This window comes from Oncorhynchus kisutch, linkage group LG2 (genome assembly GCF_002021735.2).
Source record: "Oncorhynchus kisutch isolate 150728-3 linkage group LG2, Okis_V2, whole genome shotgun sequence".
NCBI lineage: Eukaryota > Metazoa > Chordata > Actinopteri > Salmoniformes > Salmonidae > Oncorhynchus > Oncorhynchus kisutch.
In genome coordinates, this window is record NC_034175.2 from 6586108 (window position 1) to 6610548 (window position 24441).

The window sequence follows — 24441 nt, forward strand, 5'->3', positions numbered from 1 at the left end:
ACTGACAGTGTGGGCCTTTGCCTTATATTCTGTTTATAGTGCTGTATAGTCAGCCATGTTGCCATTCAGAACAGCTACTGTACTCTGCATTAACCATAGGAATAACATGCATTCAACAAGAGTTCATTAGTAGTAAAGAAGTAAACAGAGGTATATTAGTGTCACAAGTGCTATTAGCCTTCTCCTGCCCTCATGTTGAGCTGAGATATTCCATGGTAAATTGGTTGTGTGGCGTTTAAAGTCACCTTAGATAAGTATGTCGGCAGCATTCCGTATTGTAGCATCTACAGGACGATCCTGACATTCCATTCTGATGACATCACATCAGGGAGATATTCTTAGAGCCATCCTTCACCAGGGCGAGTGAGAAGGATGACATCAAAGACATAGAAATAGGTTGCATAGAGTAAATAGATGTCATGGCCTGTCCATCATTGCAGCTTGGGTAACATAGAAGTTCTGCCAAACAAATTGTTACAGTGTAATTACATTTTATCACATAATTTCTAAGAAAATTGTTATTTCGGTACCAGGCTTCCCTCGGCTTTCAATCAGGCAAGACTTTCTGTCAATGGTGCTGTCTGTTCTACTGGTAAGTGAACTATTTCTGTGATCACAGAGCCATGGACTGACTGACAGGCTGCTTTGATTATATACTAATTGGAGTCACAGGCGTTTCAATGTTTCTTGTTTTTGCCAATCTGGTGAAGTATTCTCAGTGTCAGTCAAAGGGGGAGGGCTCAGGCTGCATGACACTGAAATCTAATAACTACTCCCTTAGTCGTAGGAAAACACACATATAAACCCTCACTTATTAACTCACACAAATTGAGAAATATGCTGACATGGTGCTCCATGTAATTAAGAACACAGACTCACTTGCACGTGCGCACACATAAAAACACACACACACACAGAGCCCTTTGTGTCTGAGAGGACCCGGAAGGCGACCAACACTACTTCCCAGACCAGCGAGAGACACACATACCAGCGACAGGCAGACAGACCAGCGACAGACACACATACCAGTGATAGGCACACATACCAGCGACAGGCACACATACCAGCGACAGGCGGACATACCAGCGACAGGCTCACATACCAGCGACAGGCAGACAGACACACATACCCGCGACAGACACATATACCAGCGACAGGCAGACAGACCAACGACACAGACAAACCAGTGAGCTGTCTTGACAGAGAAACCGCCTCACAGATACCAGCGCACATCGAGTTGACATGGAGCTGTGCAACAAGGTAAGAATCTGTGTCCCCCCTGCTGCCTCACTCTCCATTGAGTGTTAAGAACAAACATGCTGGGACCTTTTCAAATGTTCTGCTTGTAACCCTGGACTGATGTACATAATGCCAAAGTTGCTTTACTGTGATCAGTGTGATTTTGACGGTTGTATGAAGGGTATTATCTGTGTTACATCGTTATGCTATGTGAAGGCTATAGTGTTCCATCATAATACATCCTATATGAAGTCTTTATGTATGGTCTATGAAGGCTATATGAAATCTGTATGTATGCTCTGTGAAGGCTATATGGAGTGTATTGTGTGTATTCTCCTCCCAGGGCTCAGTGGCAGATGGAGCTCTACTTCTCCTACATTGAGACCAGTTACAGCGTCTCTGGTGATGAGGTGTGCCCTCCTACTGACCGCCATCACAGCCCTGGCTCTCCACTGTTTGCATTACTACAAATCAAAATCAAATCTAAGTTTATTGGTCGCATACACAGATTTGAATATGATATCAAAGGTGCAGCAAAGTGCTTGTGTTTTTGGCTCCAACAGTGCAATTAAAAAAATGTTTTAAACTATAGGATGCGAGTGTACAAAACATTAGTAACACCTGCTCTTTCCATGGCAGACTGACCAGGTGAAAGCTATGATCCCTTATTGTCACTTGTTAAATCCACTTCAATCAGCGTAGATGAAGGGGAGGAGACAGGTTAAAGAAGTTTGAATGTGTCAAGCACTGCAACACTGCTGGGTTTTTCCCGCTCAACAGTTTCCTGTGTGTATCAAGAATAGTCCACCATCGTGCCAACTGTGGGACACATTGGAGTCAACATGGGGCGGCAGGGTAGCCTAGTGGTTAGAGCGTTGGACTAGTAACCGGAAGGTTGCAAGTTCAAATCCCCGAGCTGACAAGGTACAAATCTGTCGTTCTGCCCCTGAACAGGCAGTTAACCCACTGTTCCTAGGCCGTCATTGAAAATAAGAATTTGTTCTTAACTGACTTGCCTAGTTAAATGAAGGTAAAATAAAATAAATAAACATGGGCCAGCATCCCTGTGAAACGCTTTGACATCTTGTAGAGTCCATGCCCCGACAAATTGAGGCTGTTCAGAGTGCAAAAGGGGGTGCAACATGATAATGTACACTCAGCGTATATTCAGTGTGTTACAACAGTTAAGACATAGTCCTGTGTCTTGGTGAGCATTTAGAATTCAGATAGAAGGTCGCAGATCGACTGTATGTGGCAAGTTAATGTGTTGACTGACCTGTGTCTTCCTTTCACATAAAAGGGTTAAAAGTTAATTGAAATACAATATCAAATCCATTACCTTCACAAAAAAGGTACAACAATATAAAAAGTAAAGTAAATAAAAAATAACCATTGTTTTCAAACCACTCACTCCGCATATAGGAGGTCACTCAAAGTAAAATTCCATCTCATCACTACAGAATTAGGCCAACAGTTCATTTTTCAGCGCTAGCAGCTTGGGCTTCAGTTTTCCATCGTCGAGGTTCAGGAAGACTTTCTGCATGAACTCAAAGGTGCTGCCCAGGGCTTTGGGGTAGTTCAGATGGAGGGAGTAGAGTAGCCCAAAAACAACCACGAGAGCATCTGGCCAGGAGCGGGAGTTAGTCATGACGATCTTATCCTCAAGGACAATGGATACATGGGCTGGTCTGATGGGTATACCACCCACCACCTCATTGTGCTGGCCCACCACTGAAAGAATGAAAACTCCATCCAGAATACCAGGGTTGCTGAGTTCTCCCACCTTAATGACAGGAAAAAACGAAGTTTAAAAAACACAATAGGAAAGAATGCATTCATAATGGTACAGGCTGTAAAACCAGGTGAGTACCTCACAGATTTTGAAGACATCAGAACTATCCTCTCGTAACAACAAAGGGAGACCAGCCAGGACTGCAGAACGGGTCACAGTGATGTTATTTTCTCCCTGTGAAGTGAACTAAAGAGAGCACATTTCACAATGTCATTTAGCATTTAAATAATCCAGCAAGTTGAGCTCGTCAACCCCAACATAGGAGTAATCTAATCTGGTTCCAGTCACAGCCAATATCTGATGCACATGTCCATGTAGCACACGGGTGGCCAATCTTATGCACAAAAAGCAGGTGTGGGTGCAGGCTTTTGTTCCAACCAAGCAGTAAACAAAGTCTTGGTTGAATATTAGTTGATCAAGTTGAATCAGGTGTGTCACTGCTTGGTTGAAACACCAAGATTGTCCATCCCTGATCCAGTGAATCCCACTCACCTGCTCGTTGTACACTCTCAGGATGCTTGAAAACTTCCCTCCATGGGTGGTGGACTTCCCCTCCTTCTCCCTGAACAGGGTCAGCAGGCGGGGCGTGTGGTGGTCCAAGGCAGAGTAGAACGTCTGCTGCAGGCTCTGATTGGTGATTCTCTGAAACTCAGCATGTACCAAAAGGAAAAGACAAAGCACACAGAACATCCCAATTTATGTCAGTCAGGCAAGTTGAGCCTGCCCTGAGATTGTTGTTACTGATAACCATGACTTGTGAGTACAACCAGAAGCCCATGTGACATGCATCAAAAAGGTCTGAACTGCAATGGAAATGTAGATTGCTATGAGAACATGACTGGACAAAGACAACTTTTCTTAGTCTGCTTAACCTGGGCTTCGAGGAAGAGTGCTGGCCAGCGTGTTCTGAGATGCTCTACCGTAGGACTGGATTGAACTATTTCTTGGCGTCGGAGAGCAAATGTCTTCTGCATGTGTTGATTGATGAGTGGCAGGTCTCTGTTTTCTTTCGTCATCTCGTGGACCATCTCCAGTCTCTGTTTCTCCAGGCTGGCCTCATCTTCTCCTTGAGGGAAGTTGGGCAAGAAGTTCACCTCTGCCCGGCGTGCTCTTTTAATGTTGCTCCGAGCGTGCTCATTGTCAGGACAATGCTTGCTCCTCCTCCCCCCGTTCACAGCAACCTCTGGGAACCCAACACGGCGTAACTTCTGCCTGTAGTTTCCCTTTTTGAATTTCAGGCTGCTCTTCCAGCCATCACAGCCTGTTTTTGAGCCAGGCTCTTTCAAACACAGGTGCTTGGTTACAAGGGCCTCAGCTGCCTTGGCAAACTGCCTGTCACTTGGGTACGCTTTGGAATTGAAGATTGTCCAAGCCATCCTATCAAGAATGTTGTGTTTTTGATCCCTTGTTATTTTCAGCACCGTTTCATGTCTCAGATATGCACAATTGCCCTCTCTCAGAGCAACCTCAACTTCCACCGAGAAAGTGGGTATGACAAATACCTCAGGCCACCTGCCTAGCCGCTCTGGTGGGGCGGCCTGTAACTCGGTGGCTGAGAGTCCGGTTAAACCCAGGTCTGTATCACGTCGTATTCGCAAAACTTTCCCCCGTAGCCCTAGGAGAAGGCAAGTCTTCAATGGTCTCGAAGTTGAAGAGCTCGTTGTTGAAATCAGGGTCTTCATAAAGAAGACTGAAATCAAACTTCAGATGCAGTTTCTCCTTGAGCGTTGATATCAGCTCATTCAGTGAGTCAGGTTGAGAGGGCAGAATCACTTTCTCTATTCTGTTGGCGTTGAGGAAAACTTTCAGTTGAATGGCTTCGTTTACTGACCCTTCTGTCTCCATTTGGAATGTGAAATCTGAAGGAAAAGAAAGGACACAGCGTCACCAGGGCCTAAAGCCATAGACTGTACGATTTCCATATCATTTCCACTAATAAAATGTCCCTTGATTTGGAAGAGTATTACCTATAAATACAACAGCACGACTGTGTTATAATAAATAATTTGCTGAAAGGGATAGCTATATGCCCATTGACCAACGCTATGGCTTGGTAATATGTGTTGAGAGCTAGTCAGTGAACCCACCTTCAGAAGTGGATACTTGGTCTGGGTCTTTGGGATCAGACTCCAGCCTTTGAATGTGCTTTTCAACCTCACTGATCCAGTGGGTATCGTCTTCCTCTTTACATAGTGACACTGTGGGCTCTGGGTCCTCCTGTCTTAGATGGAGGCCCCACTCTTGAGTACATGACTGCTGCTGCTCTGGGGCAACCTGCACCAAAGTGATAGTAGCTTCAGCCTGCCATCGACACTGGAGGGAAGGAGAAACAATTGCACATGTAGATCTGTTAAAGTTGGAATGCGTTTTGGTAAAACTGCCACAACAAAGATGTCACTTCAAACAACGAACAATGTTTTATTCCCTCAGACATCATTGCATGCATAATAGAACAGCACTCTATGTAGCTACTACAATTGTTTTGTATTACTTTGCTCAGCCTGGTCTCAGACTAGACGTAACATAGTAAAAGTAAATATTGGATGCTCAAATGAGTAACATATTTTTATTTCACCTTTATTTAACCCGGTAGGCCAGTTGAGAACAAGTTCTCATTGTCAACTGTGACCTGGCCAACATAAAGCAAAGCAGTGCGACGCAAATAACAACACAGAGTTACACATGGAATAAACAAAGATAGTCAATAACACAATAGAAAAGTCTATAAACAATGTGTGCAAATGAGGTAAGATAAGGGCGGTAAGGCAATAAATAGGCCATAGTGGTGAAATAATTACAATTTAGCAATTAAACACTGGAGTGATAGATGTGCAGAAGATCAATGTGCAAGTAGAGATACTGGGGAGCAAAGGCGCAAAAAATATGGGTCTCAAGCTTTAGTGATTTTTGCAATTCGTTCCAGTCATTCCTCAGCAGAGAACTGTAAGGAAAGGCGGCCAGGGGAGGAATTGGCTTTGGGAGTGACCAGTGAAATATACCTGCTGGAGCGTGTGCTACGGGTGGGTGCCGCGATGGTGACCAGTGAGCTGACCATATGATTCCAAGATGGCGTAGCAGTCAGACGTCTTTGTCATCGTCTTTGTCGTGTCCCATGTATATATCTTTTATCTTCGCATTTCTTTTTATATTTTTCTAAACCTCAACTTCAAAATACTCTCCTGCAACCCACCTCACCCAATGTGGTCTGGATTTGCTTTTTCTAAAGTATTTTTCGTTACTTCGGAATCGGGACCCCCAGCAGAAGCTAGCCAGCTGACTAGATTCTAGCTAGTAGTCAGCTAACCACTGCTAGCGGTCATCAGCTAACCTTTAGCTCTGAAAACTCTCGCCAGTTTGCACAACGCAATTATAACCAGAGCATACCGGACCTATTTTCTCTCCATATCCCCGGATTCCCACCGCAAGCCCTGAACATTTTCACTTGGATCATCGCAGCTAGCTAGCTGCAATCCAAGTGTCTACTCCTGTCTATTGTCTCTGTCCTGAAGCAAGCACCAATTAGCCAGGAGCTAGCCCATGTTAGGTCCATCTCCCGGGTGGCTGAAGTTCCATCAGCCACTCCTGGGCTACAATACATATTTTGCCAATTGGCCTTGACCCATTTTACTGCCAGTGCAGAGCCCCGCCGGTCCTTCACGACTGGACCACCGACGTAATCTGCCCGAGGGGGTATTTCAACTGGCCCCTCCGTCGCGACGTCCCCTGAATGCCCATCTGCTAGCCTGCTAGCCGCAGCCCGCTAGCTGTCTAGAGCATATAGGCTGTTAGCTGAATAGGTCCATCTGACAATTTCTTGGGCCACTATACCTATTTTTGCCAATTGGACTGGTCCCCTTTACCACACGGAACCCTACTAATCCATCACGACTGGTCTACCAACGTAAACGCACGAGGAGGCTATAAACAGACTTCCTCCGACGCGACGTCCCTCTGAGGCCCTTCTGCTAGCTTGCTAGCCCCGGCCCGCTAGCTGTCTGAATCGCCGTGTCTCCAACCAGCCTCACTACTCACTGGACCCTTATGTTCACTCGGCTACGCATTCCTCTCCTTAAATGTCGATATGCCTTGTCCTTAGCTGTTCTGGTTAGTGATTGTCTTATTTCACTGTAGAGCCTCTGGCCCTGCTCAATATACCTTATCCAACCCTTTAGTTCCACCTCCCACACATGTGATGACATCACCTGGTTTAAATTATGTTTCTAGAGACAATATCTCTCTCATCATCACTCAATGCCTAGGTTTACCTCCACTGTATTCAAATCCTACCATACCTTTGTTTGTACATTATGCCTTGAATCTATTCTATCGCGCTCAGAAACCTGCTCCTTTTATTCTCTTTTCTGGACGTACTCGACAACCAGTTCTTATAGCCTTTAGTCACACCCTTATCCTACTCCTCCTCTGGTGATGTAGAGGTTAACTTCTTATGGCTGGGGGGCAGTATTGAGTAGCTTGAATGAATAAGGTGCCTAAAGTAAACAGCCTGCTCCTCAGTCTCAGTTGCTAATATATGCATATTATTAGTAGTATTGGATAGAAAACAATCTAAAGTTTCTAAAATTGTTCGAATGATGCCTGTGAGTATAACAGAACTCATATGGCAGGCAAAATCCTGAGTTGAAATCAAAACAGGAAGTCAGAAATCTGAGCTTTGTATGTATTCACCAGAGTCCCCAATGAAATCCCCTTGAGATATTAATGATGTTGCACTGCCTAGGGGTTCCACTAGATGTCAACCACCAATAGAAATTATAATGAGACTTCTATGGTGTTGTGGGAGTGAATGATAGCAGAATCAGTCAGGTGTCTGGCAGTCAGCCATTCTCTGATCATGCTTATTCCTCATGGTAGTCACTTGCATTCCATTGCTCACGAAGACAAGAAGGAGTACTCCAGTTGGAACTTTATTGAAGCTATATGTTAAAAACATCCTAATGATTGATTCTGTACTTAGTTTGAAATGTTTCTTCGGCCGGTAATATAACGTTTTGAAGTTTTTGTCCGATATAACTCTGACCAGAATTAGCGTTTGGATATGTATATCGAAAGCGCTAACAAAAGAAGGTATTCGGACATAAATAACACATTTTCGAACAAAACAAACTTTATTGTGGACCTGGGATTCCTGGAGTGCTTTCTGATGTCGATCATCAAAGATAAGGGAATATTTATCATGTAATTTCTTGTTTATGTTGACGTCAACATGGCGGCTATTGTGAGGGCCAGCCAATGAGCGCATACAGGTCGCAGTGGTGGGTAGTATATGGGGCTTTGGTGACAAAACAGATGGCACTGTGATAGCAAATTGGATGCAGTCGGAGTAGAGTGTTGGAGGCTATGTTATAAATGACATCGCAGAAGTCAAGGATCGGTAGGATAGTCAGTTTTTTTACGAGGGTATGTTTGGCAGCATGAGTGAAGGATGCTTTGTTGCAAAATAGGAAGCCGATTCTAGATTTAACTGCCAGAGGTCCGGACAACATGCCCTCCGATTTGACTCACTGAACTCTATCTGAGAAGTAGTTGGTGAAGCAGGCGAGGCAGGTATTTGAGAAACCAAGGCTGTTGAGTCTGCCAAGAAGAATGTAGTGATTGACAGAGTCGAAAGTCATGGCCAGGTCAATGAATACAGCTGTACAGTATCACGTCATATGACAGGTTACTTAATGCAAAAAAACGAAAGGAGGGTGATTGGTCGGGGTGGATGGATGGGCGTATAATGCGAACATCTAGTAACCCAAAGATAGTGTGTTCTAATCTCATCACAGACAAGTGTGTTCTAATCTCATCACAGACAACTTCAGCATTTTAGCAACTTTTCAACTACTCACTACTTTTTTGCAATTACGTAGCTAACACTTCCCCTAACCTTAACACTTTAGCCTAACTATTAACCCTAACCCATATCCTAGCTAATGTTAGCCAGCTAGCTAAAATGTGTGTTAGCCACCTAGCTAACTTTAGCCACAACCAATTGTAATGTACAGCAAATTCCCAACATATCACAAATTGTAATTAGTAACATATACAAAATGGATTATGGACATCCACAAATTAATACATACCATATAAATCGTAACATTGATTAAATGGAATGTTACTGAGTTACGTACAGAATAATACACAATGTTGAGACCAAGTTGCGCATCTACTCCTTTTTAAAAACAAAACAGGAACAAATGCAGTGGCGCTGCTTAACACTACGTTTCTCAGCTTTAAGGCCAGTTCCCCGGACTTCACCATCAATTCGGGTTTTGTAACTGGCAAGTTCAATGAAAATACGCTATTGACAAACATTTTGAGTCTGGGCAGAAAGCTTGCTAACATTATTAGATAGACACAAAAGGGGAGGGGTAACTACACGGGTATGTGGTTAGACGCTACAAACAACTGACTGTATGAAGCTACATACCTCCTCTATGCAACATCAACAGCCCACGAAGACGTCTACCTGGTACTCTGCTATCGTTTTTTCAACGACCCCAAATATCTCCTCAGCAGCCGCTGTTAATTTCTGGTTGAGAAACTCTCTCAACAACTCTATTTTAGAAATTTTTATTGTTTATTTTCCTCCATACAAAATTTGCCTGCACTTCTGCAGAAGATAAACACAGAAGCGCATGCCCCTCTGTGTAGTGCATAATTTGTGATGCCCTATCGCCCTCTGCTGGAGTGGAGTGCGACATCGTATTCTTCTTCTTCTATAATATCATGGCGGTCCGCAAACAAAAGTTTGCTATCTACTGTGCTGGAGAATGCGATCAATCATGGTATGCCTAATTCTGTACTACCAAGCAAATTAAATAAAACAATAAATCCCTACTAACTTCTACCCCCCCAAAAAACTGCCAGGCCACCACAACCCATTTAACTTGATCTATATCATGCTGAAACAATGCACCCTTAAGATTATTCAGCATGTCTACAACCATTTCAAAAGTAACATATGTTACCCCCAATAACACTTTTGCCGTATCCACAATAACCTTGAACTTGGCATTTCTGCTTTCCACAACCTGAGTCGTGTTGATAACCTTACCAATGAAAGATATGAAGTTAAATGTATTCACTATTAAAGTGTCCTTTGACATTTATGAGCACAAGATTTCTGAACAGGTCTTGAAACCATGCCAGATCCAGTAGAACCAACCCGACATTGGGTCCACTTAGTACAGTAGCGGCCATGAAAGCGCCATCATTCCGCACTGTAGTTCCACTAATCTGTTTTACAGCCTCTGCATACGATACATCATGACTGATTATATACCTCTGAGCCTCTCTCTGCACCCCCCCCCCCCCCCCCTCTTTCCTACTGATCAACTTTTTGGCCTCAAATCACTACTTCCTGTCACATTTCTGAAATATCATCTATGGACATAGATATTGGGACCCCATTGATGACTACTCTCTACCTAGCATAAGCACCAGGGATATTACTTCTAGTATGCATCCCATTAAGCTTTTCCATCAGGCTACCACAGAATATGAACAATCTACCATTTCCAATGAACTGGGCTAATCTGACTTCACCCATCTCTTTCTCTACTGCATTGGTTAGTTGGATAGGGTGTAAATGAGGCCCTGTGGTCTCATGAAACATCATCACCACTTTCCACTCCCACACATTATTACTCTTGCTTCTTACCTTGGCCCTCTTTATGCTTTCTTCAAATAAAATAAAATAAAATAAAAATGTATTTGTCACATACACATGGTTAGCAGATGTTAGTGCGAGTGTAGCGAAATGCTTGTGCTTCTAGTTCCGACAATGCAGTAATAACCAACAAGTAATCTAGCTAACAATTCCAAAACTACTACCTTATAGACACAAGTGTAAGGGGATAAAGAATATGTACATAAAGATATATGAATGAGTGATGGTACAGAGCGGCATAGGCAAGATACAGTAGATGGTATTGAGTGCAGTATATACATATGAGATGAGTATGTAAACAAAGTGGCATAGTTAAAGTGGCTAGTGATACATGTATTACATAAGGATGCAGTAGATGATATAGAGTACAGTATATACGTAAACATATGAGATGAATAATGTAGGGTATGTAAACATTATATTAGGTAGCATTGTTTAAAGTGGCTAGTGATTTTTTTACATCAATTCCCATCATTAAAGTGGCTGGAGTTGAGTCAGTGTGTTGGCAGCAGCCACTCAATGTTAGTGGTGGCTGTTTAACAGTCTGATGGCCTTGAGATAGAAGCTGTTTTTTAGTCTCTCGGTCCCAGCTTTGATGCACCTGTACTGACCTCGCCTTCTGGATGATAGCTGGGTGAACAGGCAGTGCTTTTAGTGTCATTATCATTATTCTTCATGTTTTTCCACTACCAACCATTCCTTGACTGACACCCATTCTGTTTGCATTCCAGCACAGCTGTTGCTTCTCCAACCTTTTCTCCATTTCGTCCACACTACTCGCCTCCATTTTGGCTGTCAGACTTCCAAACTTCTCATTCACCCAGTTCTGACTCCACAAAGTTCTCCAGGCACGAAGTCATTCAAACAAACCTCAAATCTTGTGCATCACAACACAACCTCCAAGCAAGCGCTTCTCCTCTAGCTGACCGAACTCCTCTTACGACGTCCCTACCCCATGGAAGTTCTTTGTTTCATGCAACAGGGTCTGTGTCCACACCATTATAAATCACTAAATGATTAGTGTGTAGATGCAGCCATTTGATAGAGAGCTCAGACATATTTCCACTGCCTTTACATAGAATTAAAATAGATTTTATTTAAAGATTGGAGCCTGTGCCCTTTTCCTAACACTTCTATTGATTTCATCAGATAATGGTTGCATGGTTGGTTCCCAACATGATTCTGCAACGCTGCCAGAGAAGAGCAAAGCTGGAAAAAAAGACAATTCAATGAACACATTATCAGCCATTTATTCTGTAGTACTTAATGTATGTCTGGGACATATGTACAATATCTGGGTTGGTTGAAAGAAGCAGCTATCATTTCAGGTGGTATATTTAGATCCCATTGAACATAGCATAACTGTACCATACCAATTCTCTATACATGTAAATACACATGAAATGTATTTTTTCCCCTTGGTGGAGTTTGGCATTAGGCTCAGAGGTAAGTATGACATTTGGTGTACGGAAGATCTTGACACATTAAACAGAAGGGAACAAACATTCTGAAAACTAGGCTGTTTGCAACATCAGGGCAGATATATTGTGACATATTACTCTCAATACCAATGCAAGGTTTATATGCAGACAGAACAGTGGATCACATCATGTCCTCTGTGTCATCCTATAACTAATGAGCAGGGACTCCTGTTGCTCAGAAACCCACTAACTGCTCTCTGTTAGAACATGATATTAAATCAGAGAGCAGTGTCCCGAGGAGGGCCGATTCTCCTCTCACATGTCTCTCAGTCTGCTGTCCAATTCTCCCCCCCCCCCCACACAGGGCACAGTCATTTGTTCTCCTTCTTGTAAACCCTCTTCACGTGACTCTGTATGGTCTGAATCCATTGTGGCATTGGCCACGTTCAAGACACCTATATGTTTGTGAGCTGTCTGATGCTTCTTCAACATACTTGATGTGGTAAAGCATTTTTTACACACAGGACACATGTATGGCTTCTCCCCTGTGTGAGTCCTCATGTGCACAATCAGAGATGTATTCTGGCTGAAACATTTGCCACAATCCTGGCATTGATGTGGTTTTTCCCCTGTGTGGCTCCTCATATGTAAGTTTAGGTGTCCACGCTGAGTAAATCCTTTGCCACAATCTTGACAGTGAAACGGCTTCTCCCCTGTATGACTCCTCAAATGCCTTTTCAGGAAAGTATCCCAAGCAAAATATTTACCACAAATATGACAACACTTTGCTCCAATGTGAGTTTGTAGGTGATCCATCATACTTTCTGTGGACTGACAGAATTTTCCACACACACCACAAAGATGTTCTTTATCCTGTGTGTGCATTTGCACATGATTTAATAAAGACGCCATGGAGTCAAATTGCTTTCCACATACCTTACAACTAGGAGCAGCATCCCAGCTTACACTGGGTCTCGAGTGTGATTTTAGATGGTTCAATTTCCTGTCCTTAACACTATGACAACCTTGTCCTTTTACTGTCTTTGTTCTCTTTGATTTGAGTGGCTTTAACATTAGACCTGACAGAGGTCCTCCACACTCCATCCTGTCAATATGTCCTCTGTTTTCACTCTGAGCTGCAGAACACTCTGTATCTACTGCAGAGAAGGGCTGGGGCTCTCTGGTTGGTTCTGATACACCATAGTCTTCTACATAAGGTTCTGTTTTGATCTGTTCAGTTGAGGTGCTGGGTAGAGAGTATCTATCTCCATGTGAGGGCTGAGTTGGGTCCTGATAATAGCCACTTGATGCACAGCCGTAAGAATTGATAAACTCATTGAAATTATTCTCATCCTCCTGACTGGTTCTTGGTTCACCGTGTTCATCTTTCATCCGTGTGGGTTCTGGGTCCTTCTGCCCCAGACTGGGGCTCCACTCCTGCTGCTCATCAGACACGGCGACAGTGAGCTGCTGGAGGTCTGGAGATAATGCAGAAAAAAATCAAAAGCTGACTTGAGACGTAGCTAGGTTTACAATTATTATGTTTTTACAGACCTTGGTTTTGTAAATAGACCCTACAAAATTAATTAATTGAAAGCTAATCGTAACTCATATGAAATTAACGTTATTAAAACAAACACACCTGCTCGTCTATGTAACTTGATCTGTGGCTTAGAACGAATATCCAGCATGCTCCGTAGACGCCTGTTCTCCTCCTTTGTGTGAGAAACCTCTTCCTGGTACTCTGCTATCGTTTCTTCAACGACACCAAATATCTCCTCAGCTGCCGCTATCAATTTCTGGTTGAGAAACACTCTCAAGAAATCAATTTTAGACATTTTTTAATTAGGAAAGCTGTCAGCTAGCTAAGTCAGCCAGCTAGCTACCAACGTAAACAAAGTCCAGAAGACAAAGAGCGCTGTCAGTATTCGTGCGTGCACGGCATAGTACATTTAGCATTGTCGCCCCCTGCTGGAGCGGAAGACACAGGTCCTCGCAATCCTACAGATTGGATAAATATTTCCCAATCTATTCTTGGAGGTCCTCCAGTGTCTGTATATTTTATATTCTAGCCCAGCACATAGACCTACATGTAGTAGACTGCAGAGCTGGTGGCGCTGCTACAGCACTACTGGTGCAAATCTGAAGTTTAGATCAATCATTGCCTCCCTAGATCACTAAAGTACACCAAAAATAGAATCCACCATACTGCTATCACTAATCCAACATTGTCATGTCTGCAATTAATTAAAGGAAGAGGAGATTAATGTACCATGCCTTCAGAAAGTATTCATACCCCTTGACTAATTCCACATTTTGTTGCTAGCCTGAATTCAAAATGTATTACATTTTTTAAATACATTTATTATCTCACCCATCTACACACAGTACCTCATAATGACAGTGAAAATATGCTTTTAGAAATACATAAATATATCATTTAAATAAGTATTCACACCACTGAGTCAATACGTTGTAGAAGCACCTTTGGAGGCGATTACAGCTTTTTGGGATTTGGGGAGTTTCTCAAGCTCTGTTAAGTTAGATAGGGAGCGGAGATGAACAGCAATCTTCAATTCTTTCCACAGATTTTCAATGGGATTCAAGTTTGGGCTTTGGCTGGGTGACTCAATAACTTTTATTGTTCTGAAGCCATTCCAATGTTGTTTTGGCTGTATGCTTAGGTTCACTGTCCTGTTGGAATGCAAATCTCACCCCAGTCCAAGGTCATTTGTGATCAGGTTCTCATTAAGTATTTGCCTCTATTCATTGTTCCCTCTATCCTTACCAGTCTTCCAGTCCCTGCTCCTGAAAAGCATCCCCATAGCATGATGCTGCCTCCACCATGCTTCACGGTAGGGATGGTTATTGACAGGTGATGAGCTGTGTCTGGTTTTCTCCAGACAAAGCACTTTGCATTCAGGCCAAAGTGTTCAATTTGTCTCATCAGACCACAATCGTTTGCCTTATGATCTCAGTCTGTCACATGCCTTCTTGCAAACTCCAGGCATGCTGTCATGTGCCTTTTTCTCAGGAGTGGCTTCCATCCGCCACTCTCCCATAAATCCCAGATTGGTGAAGTGCTGTAGAGACTTGTCTTTTTGGCAGGTTCTCCCATCACAGCCAAGGAACTCGGGAGTGTTCATTACATTCTTGGTCACCTCCCTGACCAAGGTCCTTCTTGCCCGGTTGCGCAGTTTGGTTGGACGGCAAGCTCTAGGCAGAGTCTGGGTCGTTCCACATTTTTTCAATTTCCCAACGATGGAGACCACTGAGCTCTGGGAAACTTTCAACACTCTAGACATTGTTCTATACCCTTCCCCAGCTATATGCCTCATCACAATTTTATCTCAGATATAGAGAGTTCCTTGGACTTCATGGTATAGATTTTGCTCTGACATGCACTTCTAGTTTAAGTTTTTATTGGCGAATCGCAACCAACTGTCAGGTGCATACACCACCACCTACTGTTCTGGAGTGTGAGGCCGGTCACGACCTAACTAACCCTCCTACTGTTCTGGAGTGTGAGGCCGGTCACGACCTAACTAACCCTCCTACTGTTCTGGAGTGTGAGGCCGGTCACGACCTAACTAACCCTCCTACTGTTCTGGAGTGTGAGGCCGGTCACGACCTAACTAACCCTCCTACTGTTCTGGAGTGTGAGGCCGGTCACGACCTAACTAACCCTCCTACTGTTCTGGAGTGTGAGGCCGGTCACGACCTAACTAACCCTCCTACTGTTCTGGAGTGTGAGGCCGGTCACGACCTAACTAACCCTCCTACTGTTCTGGAGTGTGAGGCCGGTCACGACCTAACTAACCCTCCTACTGTTCTGGAGTGTGAGGCCGGTCACGACCTAACTAACCCTCCTACTGTTCTGGAGTGTGAGGCCGGTCACGACCTAACTAACCCTCCTACTGTTCTGGAGTGTGAGGCCGGTCACGACCTAACTAACCCTCCTACTGTTCTGGAGTGTGAGGCCGGTCACGACCTAACTAACCCTCCTACTGTTCTGGAGTGTGAGGCCGGTCACGACCTAACTAACCCTCCTACTGTTCTGGAGTGTGAGGCCGGTCACGACCTAACTAACCCTCCTACTGTTCTGGAGTGTGAGGCCGGTCACGACCTAACTAACCCTCCTACTGTTCTGGAGTGTGAGGCCGGTCACGACCTAACTAACCCTCCTACTGTTCTGGAGTGTGAGGCCGGTCACGACCTAACTAACCCTCCTACTGTTCTGGAGTGTGAGGCCGGTCACGACCTAACTAACCCTCCTACTGTTCTGGAGTGTGAGGCCGGTCACGACCTAACTAACCCTCCTACTGTTCTGGAGTGTGAGGCCGGTCACGACCTAACTAACCCTCCTACTGTTCTGGAGTGTGAGGCCGGTCACGACCTAACTAACCCTCCTACTGTTCTGGAGTGTGAGGCCGGTCACGACCTAACTAACCCTCCTACTGTTCTGGAGTGTGAGGCCGGTCACGACCTAACTAACCCTCCTACTTTTCTGGAGTGTGAGGCCGGTCACGACCTATCTATACCACTATATTCTCTCAACTAACCCTGAACTTCTAATCAAATAAAATAATTCCCTACAAACCTCACTACTCTCGTTATCCCCCACATAAAATACCACCTACTCCCCATTTCCATCCAACCTCTCTGAACCTGTCAAACAACCTCTCTCTTTCTACATCACACGTACCATACAGCCATTACACATTCCAGTATCATGCTTCCCTATCAATTTCCAAGAGGGATTAAATCCCATATGCCCAAATCTGATCCTACACAACATAACTTCCTCCCTTCTGTTCCCATTATAACACTATCTCCCGTAGAGATTTCCCTGTACTATAAAATGTCTGTCCTTACTACTTTCGTCCCATTGTCTCTGCCAGCAATCGAACCCATTTTCCAAATCAATGTTTTAATTCTCTCAACCCAACTGCACCTGTATATCCATAATATTATTTTCACAGTTTGTTTGGCTATTATATCTACTATATCATTTCCATTAACTCCTTTATGAGCTGGAATCCAACAGAACTGAATGTCAATACCATTTCTTTGTAAGCCCAACAGCAGCATTTTCTACCCATAAATCCTCATGTTCTGACTTTCAAAACAAAATAAAATGTTATGTCTCATACACGTTTAGCACATGTTATTGCAGGTATAGCAAAATGCTTTCCAGATCTTAAACTAAACAAAACTGATGCAGAGTCTGAACATATTGCTACTCTTCTTGGTTGCACCTCCTCTATCCATTGCAATCCAACCATTTGTTGAATTGACAGATAATCAATGCAAGAGACTAACAAATTATTTAACATCGAACTCAGGAATAAATGCACCTGCTGCCGTCTTCCCATTTATGGGATCCTTTGAACCATCTGTATGCACTGCAAGACAAGAATAAAACGGATTAGTAATATATTGATCCACTATTGTTGCTACATGATCTTCACACCACTTTCTTTTCCTCGATCAGGCTAAAATCGACATGTGGTCTTATATAAAACCAGTGACACATTTCCTATTTCCACAGATGGCCCTATAAAAAGGTCCCGGAGTCAATCTTTATAAACCCCTTTTCCAAATCTTTCTCTTGATATTTCATATTCCCAGCAGTCTTCCAATACTGTCAGTGTAGGATGATCTACCGTACTAACCTTCAGTCTTGCCCAGTACGCCAGGGCTAGCTTAACTCATCTAAGGGACAGTGGCATTTCCCCAGTGTCTACTTGTAAAGCCCCAACTGGTGTAGTTTTAATTGCACAATCACATATCCTGAGTGCCCTCGCTTGCATCCTATCAAGGGGAGAAAAAAAACGATATAAAAGCCACAGAACCATAAACAAAGCACCCATAATCTATGGACAACGATAACTATTCAGTAAAGATTGCCTATCTGCCCCCTCTGACATGCACTGTTAGGTGTGTTTCTAAGGTCCCACAGTTATCTATATAAATCATGTCTGAACAATTGAATTGGCCACAGGTGGACTCCAATCAAGTTGAAGTGACATCAAGAATGATCAAAGGAAATTGGATGCACCTTGTAATGGTTTTGACTTGAGGTTATTGTTTATGGGGGTGCCAGGTAGGTTGCCTACCAGATAAAATATTGGTTTCTCCTTTTGGTTTGGGAGGGAATGAGTCCCATCTGGTCCGTCAAGTCTACAACAATACAAAGGACTCATGTACAAGTCAGGATGGACATACACTTTTCATAAACCCTTAAAACACTGGAAATAACTTAAACTGTATTATTTTGCGTGAGTTGTAATACCAACATAAATTATCACACACACACAATAATGAGTTCTGGTTCCTCCAGAAAAGTCCTGTACCTCGGGCCTAAAAGAGTACAGCCCGGTAAAGGAGTTCAGGGAACTCAAGTGACTTTAGTCACGCAATGTTTGTCCGTTCATACAAGTGTAGCGTAAACCCAGTATCAATAAAAATAAACATTTTACAACACCTATAAAACGTATCAAATCTTAAGTCCTTAACTACAACTAACGACAAATCATCACGGTATACATCACACCAAAACAAATACCGTATACAAAAAGGTTGTGGTCAGTCAGACAATCCAATCAGCCAACAGATCCCCAGCGGAGAAAGGCCACGAAGAACAACGGAGAGGTGTAGTCCAACAGAAGCAAAGAGTGGTTCCGATCCTGGGTAAACTTGCTAATAGGCTACAAAAGCACACTGTTAAAGGCAACAAAACAAACGAAACGTAACTGAGGGTTGAACACATCCTCGTTCGTGTCTCCATCACAATCCCACATTTGCGCAGCTGAGGCTGGCAATTTAATTAGTAATTAAATGGGAAGGACCCTATTGGAAGGAGAAGCACTATTTAATTGCGAATTAAAGGGGAAGCGCCCTATTGGAAGGAGAAGCACTGAGACGGTTCAGACAAATTCAGGACCGTCACAACCTGAGCTAAGGAGTGTGATTATGGCAATGAGATTTCTGTATTTCATTATCAATACATTTCTTAAAATATTTTTTCACTTTGTCATTATGGGGTATTGCGTGTAGATGGGTGTAAAAAAATGAATAAATTTTGAGTACAGGCAGTAACACAACAAAATGTGTAATACGTCCAGGGGTATGAATACTTTATGAAGGCACTGTATTTTATAGAAATAAAGCCAGTAGATTGAGAGAACGACATGTTTTAATGCACCTCTTGTACTGTCTGAAACACTCTCCCTACACAGGGGACAACTGCCGTGTTGTCAGGAGGTTTTTCAGCGGGTTGTTATTATGGTTTCTCCCTCTTGTGAATGTTCTCAGACCTTCTGGGGGACTTCATCCATTTGAAGCATTTAGCAGAAATCAAATCAAATCAATTGTCTTTTTGTGACACACTTTGTAAGCAACAGGTGTAGACTAACAGTGAAACATAATTGCATTGTCTTACCCAGAGTGACTTACAGTCAGTACATTCAAAACAGGTAAAACAACCACATATTAACAGTCACTGCATGTAAAAACTTTCCTCAATAAAGCGGCTGAGTGAAACATGTATCACAAACCAGGTCTACAGTCAGTATTTTCTACACTAAAGTATTCTGTGCATTGTCATTATATGTCCTCCCAAACTTCCAGTCTATGCAAAGCCTCTGCCAGCCTTCTCTTCCATGTGAAATCTCATGCCAGGTTGACTGTGTCACGATCGTCGTCAGGGAAATGACCGGACCAAGGTGCAGCGTGGTAAGCGTACATTTATTTTTATTAAGAATGTCTCCAACAAAAACGACCACAACTTGGGCTATACAGGCCACAAACAAAGACAACTACCCACAACTAATGTGGCAAAAGAGGCTGCCTAAGTATGATTCCCAATCAGAGACAATGATAGACAGCTGTCCCTGATTGAGAACCATACCTGGCCAAAACAAAGAAATACAAAACATAGAAAAAGGACATAGAATGCCCACCCAAATCACACCCTGACCAAACCAAAATAGAGAATAGTAGGGGTCACGCCCTAGACTGGGTGCTAGTGCTGAAATACATGTCACAAAGATGGCAATGATATGGTTTTCCCAAGTGGATCTTCATGTGTAGTTTCCGGTGATAATTCTGCTTGAATCCTTGGCCACAATACTGCCCTTATATGGTTCCACTCCTGTATGAGTCCTGATGTGCACTGTAAGATCAGGGTTTCTGCTGAAACATTTGCCACAAACAGGGCAGCGATGTGGTTTCTCCCCAGAGTGGCTCTTCATATGCACAGCCAGGTTTCCACTCTGACTGAAACCTTTGCCACAATGATGACAGCGAAATGGCTTCTCCCCTGTATGACTCCTCAAATGCCTTTTCAGGAAAGCATCCCAAGCAAAATATTTACCGCAAACATGACAACACTTTGCTCCGATGTGAGTTTGTAGGTGATCTATCATATTTTCTGTGGATTGACAGAATTTTCCACACACACCACAAAGATGTTCTTTATCCTGTGTGTGCACTTGCACATGATTTAATAAAGACGCCATGGAGTCAAATTGCTTTCCACATACCTTACAACTAGGAGCAGCATCCCAGCTTACACTGGGTCTCGAGTGTGATTTTAGATGGTTCAATTTCCTGTCCTTAACACTATGACAACCTTGTCCTTTTACTGTCTTTGTTCTCTTTGATTTGAGTGGCTTTAACATTAGACCTGACAGAGGTCCTCCACACTCCATCCTGTCAATATGTCCTCTGTTTTCACTCTGAGCTGCAGAACACTCTGTATCTACTGCAGAGAAGGGCTGGGGCTCTCTGGTTGGTTCTGATACACCATAGTCTTCTACATAAGGTTCTGTTTTGATCTGTTCAGTTGAGGTGCTGGGTAGAGAGTATCTCTCTCCATGTGAGGACTGAGTTGGGTCCTGATAATAGCTACTTGATACACAGCCGTAAGAATTGATAAACTCATTGAAATGATTCTCTTCCTCCTGACTGGTCCTTGGTTCATCCTGTTCATCTTTCATCCGTGTGGGTTCTGTGTCCTTCTGCCCCAGACTGGGGATCCACTCCTGCTGCTCAGGTGAAACCACCTCATCAGACACAGTGACAGGGAGCTGCTGGAGGTCTGGAGAAAGGGATGAAATAGAAAACTCAAGACTTGACTTGACATATGCAGCTAACAACAAATGTTCCCACAACTTTATTTGAATATTTCCTTAAGCGTCTCATTCAGTCATTAACTAACGTTTTCTTAGGAATGTTCCCGGGATGTACAAGGCATGTTTCCAAGAGACCATTCCCTTAATGTCAAACAGAAAGTCATATAAATGCCATAGACATGTTTCATGGGAATGTTGCAAGAACATTCATGTCTCCAGTTTTTGCTGGTTAGGAGAATACTCCATCAACATCCCACCAAACATACACAGACCATGGTTGCCATGTTCTCAGAACATGAGATATTAATGCTCGAGACATGTTTAATAGGGACGTTGCAAAAACATTTGTGTCCACAAAATAAAATGTTTTACACATCACGTCTTACTATTGCCCAGCCAATTAAGGCCCTGATTGGTGAACCGCTAATTGATTGACAACTCTTTGGCTGTTGGCAAGGTTAGGGATACTCACACACACACAATGCTTTTAATATACTGTGTTTTCAACTTCCATATTTGAAATACATGATTATATTGTGCATGTTCAATTAATCAGTAATTATTATTCAACATGTCCACACCTGGGATTTGAACTCTCAACCCCTTAATTCACAGTACTCCAATCTTCCTGCTACGCCATCATGTCTGTGTAAAGTAGGCTGTCAGTTAATCTGATTAGTGTCTTATCTTTGATTTTTTATTTACTTATTCCAGCAATTTAAGGGCTTTCTCTATAGTTGTCTAATATTGATGGGTCATATTAACCTGTTTTAATGATACTTCTGAATCACTATGATCAATAAAATATGTTATTGGGTGTACTTTTAACAGATATTTACTTCAAACACTGGTGTGTTGTAACTGTTGCCAAATAATGACTAACATATTGCTAAGAATGTGAGAGTAGGTTGCCTCTTCCTGCGGGTCTCAAACCAAGGCCACTAGCACCAATGAGGAACAACCTAACAACTGTCCCAATGAGGGTTATTTCTAGGACAGGGCTCTCCAACCCTGTTCCTGGAGAGCTACCCTCCTGTAGGTTCACTCCAACCCTGTTCCTGGAGAGCTACCCTCCTGTAGGTTCACTCCAACCCCAGTTGTCACCAGCCTGATTCAGTGTATCCACCAGCCAATTAGGATAAGTCGGTATGCTAGATTAGGGTTAGAGTGAAAACCTACAGGATGGTAGCTCTCCAGGAAGAGTTGGACAGCCCTGCTCTAGGGCATGTGCTCATTGGGAAAGGGAGATACCTAGTCAGTTGTACAACTGAATGCCTTCAACTGAAATGTCTTCCGCATTTAACCCAACCCCTCTGAATCAGAGAGGTGCGGGGGGGCTGCCTTAATCGACATCCACGTCTTCAGCGCCCGAGGAACAGTGGGTTAACTGCCTTGCTCAGGGGCAGAGCCACAGATTTTTACCTTGTCAGCTGGGGATTCGATCCAGCAACCTTTTGGTTACTGCCCCAACACAAACCAATAGTTAGGCCCTGTCAAGAAGAAACCCCAACCCTCCTCCCTAGACACTTGTGTAGACCTGAAACAACGTGATATGTGTAAGCAATAGGGTGAATGAACTTTTAAGTAACTCTCAGTTCTGTTAAAAGTACACTCAAGAAAAACATATTGATCCTAGTGATTGAGGAGTATCATTAAAACAGGTTAATATGCCCCACCAACATTACATAACAATATAGAAAGCCATTCAATTGTTGAAATAAGTAAATCAAATCAATGAGAGAATAGTCCAATTAACTGATAACTGACACAGGCATGGTGGTGTGGCAGGAAGATCTGATTGCCGTGAACCAAGAGGTTGTGAATTCAAATTCCAGGTGAGGAAATGTTGCATAATAATTGCTGTATAAATCAACATGCACAATGTAATGATGTATGTCAAATGTGGTAGTTGAAAACAGGGTTTTAAAAGCACTGTGGGTGTGTGAGTAACCCTAACTTTGCCAACAAAGAGCTGTGAATGGATTACCAATCAGGGCCTTGATGGGCTCGGCAACAGAAACGTGATGTGCAATGATTTTTGTGGGGAGAACGTTTCTTTCTGGACAATTCAGGCGACTGCTTGACAACTGATACACAGAAATGTTATTGCAATGTTCCCATGAAACGTGTCTAGAACACGAATATCTTACATTCCGAGAACTTGGCAACCATGTCCTGTGTATAATTTGTGGGACTTTGTTAGAATATTCCCCTAACCCTCAGAAAACCGGACACATAAAGGTTTTTGCAACGTCCCATATAGCGCGTCTAGAACATGAATGTTATATATTCTGATAACATTGTAGCCACGTTCTTGATAAGATCAATGTGACATTAAAAAGGTAATGTTCTAACTTTAACATCAAAACATGCTAACGGGTTCTCAAAATGGTTTTGCTAACATAGATATAATGTTTCCATAACTAACGGAAAACTGGACAAACAAACGTGGGACGATTACGGGTAACATCAAAATATATATAAATCCTCACCCTAGAATTGTTAGCCGGGTTTAAGATTGAGTACTCTTCTTACAGACATTGGAACTATCTACACTCTCAACATTTTATTACATTGATAGCTTATCGTGTCTCATATTAAACGAATGTTGAAAATACAAACACACCTTCTTGTCTATGTAACTTGTTATCTGGCTTAGTAAGGATATCAAGCGTGATCAGTAGACGCCTGTTCTCCTCCTTTGTGCGAGAAACCTCTTCCTGGTACTCTGCTAACGTTTCTTCAACGACACCAAATATCTCATCAGCTGCCGCTATCAATCTCTGGTTTAGAAACACTCTCAATAACTCTATTTTAGACATTTGTACAGAAGGAACGTTTGCTAGATAGCTACTAAGTCGAAAAAATAAAGAGGGTTTCACTCTCCCCTAACTCTGTCCGAAACTAGGCCAACGCGTTTATATGGGCTTATTTTTGACCCAAGGTTGTCGCCTACCTTCCCACTGTAAGGGCGGAGACATGAGCATCTCTTCATTATGTAGTCTTTGTGCGTGCACGACATAATACATTTTGCTCTATCGCCACCTGCTGGAGCGGAAAGCGCAGGTCGTGAAGCTCCTGCAGTTTGCACCAGAGTTGATTCTAATTTTAAGAAGGACACTGATTACTGGGCAACATGAATTATTCTCTTGTCATTGATCAGATTGATTAAGTATT

The 24441-nt window shown here is 43.0% G+C and overlaps 3 protein-coding genes across 3 annotated transcripts; all 3 read right to left on the reverse strand.

The window, feature by feature from the left end:
- Positions 1 to 1710: 1710 nt before the first annotated feature.
- LOC109906433 (uncharacterized) lies at positions 1711 to 9676 on the reverse strand. The gene is made up of 6 exons (XM_020504136.2): positions 9465 to 9676; positions 5119 to 5344; positions 3904 to 4890; positions 3524 to 3691; positions 3110 to 3217; positions 1711 to 3022 (listed from the first exon to the last, which is right to left on the reverse strand). Exons 3-6 carry the CDS (start codon positions 4711 to 4713, stop codon positions 2702 to 2704), a joined length of 1407 nt encoding a protein of 468 aa, XP_020359725.2. The 5' UTR covers positions 4714 to 4890; positions 5119 to 5344; positions 9465 to 9676; the 3' UTR covers positions 1711 to 2701.
- A 2260-nt stretch (positions 9677 to 11936) lies between these two features.
- Positions 11937 to 14155, reverse strand: LOC109906446 (zinc finger protein 227-like). Its single transcript, XM_020504154.2, has 2 exons — positions 13770 to 14155; positions 11937 to 13605 (listed from the first exon to the last, which is right to left on the reverse strand). Exons 1-2 carry the CDS (start codon positions 13963 to 13965, stop codon positions 12443 to 12445), a joined length of 1359 nt encoding a protein of 452 aa, XP_020359743.1. The 5' UTR covers positions 13966 to 14155; the 3' UTR covers positions 11937 to 12442.
- A 5152-nt stretch (positions 14156 to 19307) lies between these two features.
- Positions 19308 to 24249, reverse strand: LOC109906464 (zinc finger protein with KRAB and SCAN domains 8). The gene is made up of 2 exons (XM_020504170.2): positions 23891 to 24249; positions 19308 to 21230 (listed from the first exon to the last, which is right to left on the reverse strand). The coding sequence occupies exons 1-2, from the start codon at positions 24084 to 24086 to the stop codon at positions 20212 to 20214; spliced, it is 1215 nt and encodes a 404-aa protein (XP_020359759.2). The 5' UTR covers positions 24087 to 24249; the 3' UTR covers positions 19308 to 20211.
- Positions 24250 to 24441: the final 192 nt, after the last annotated feature.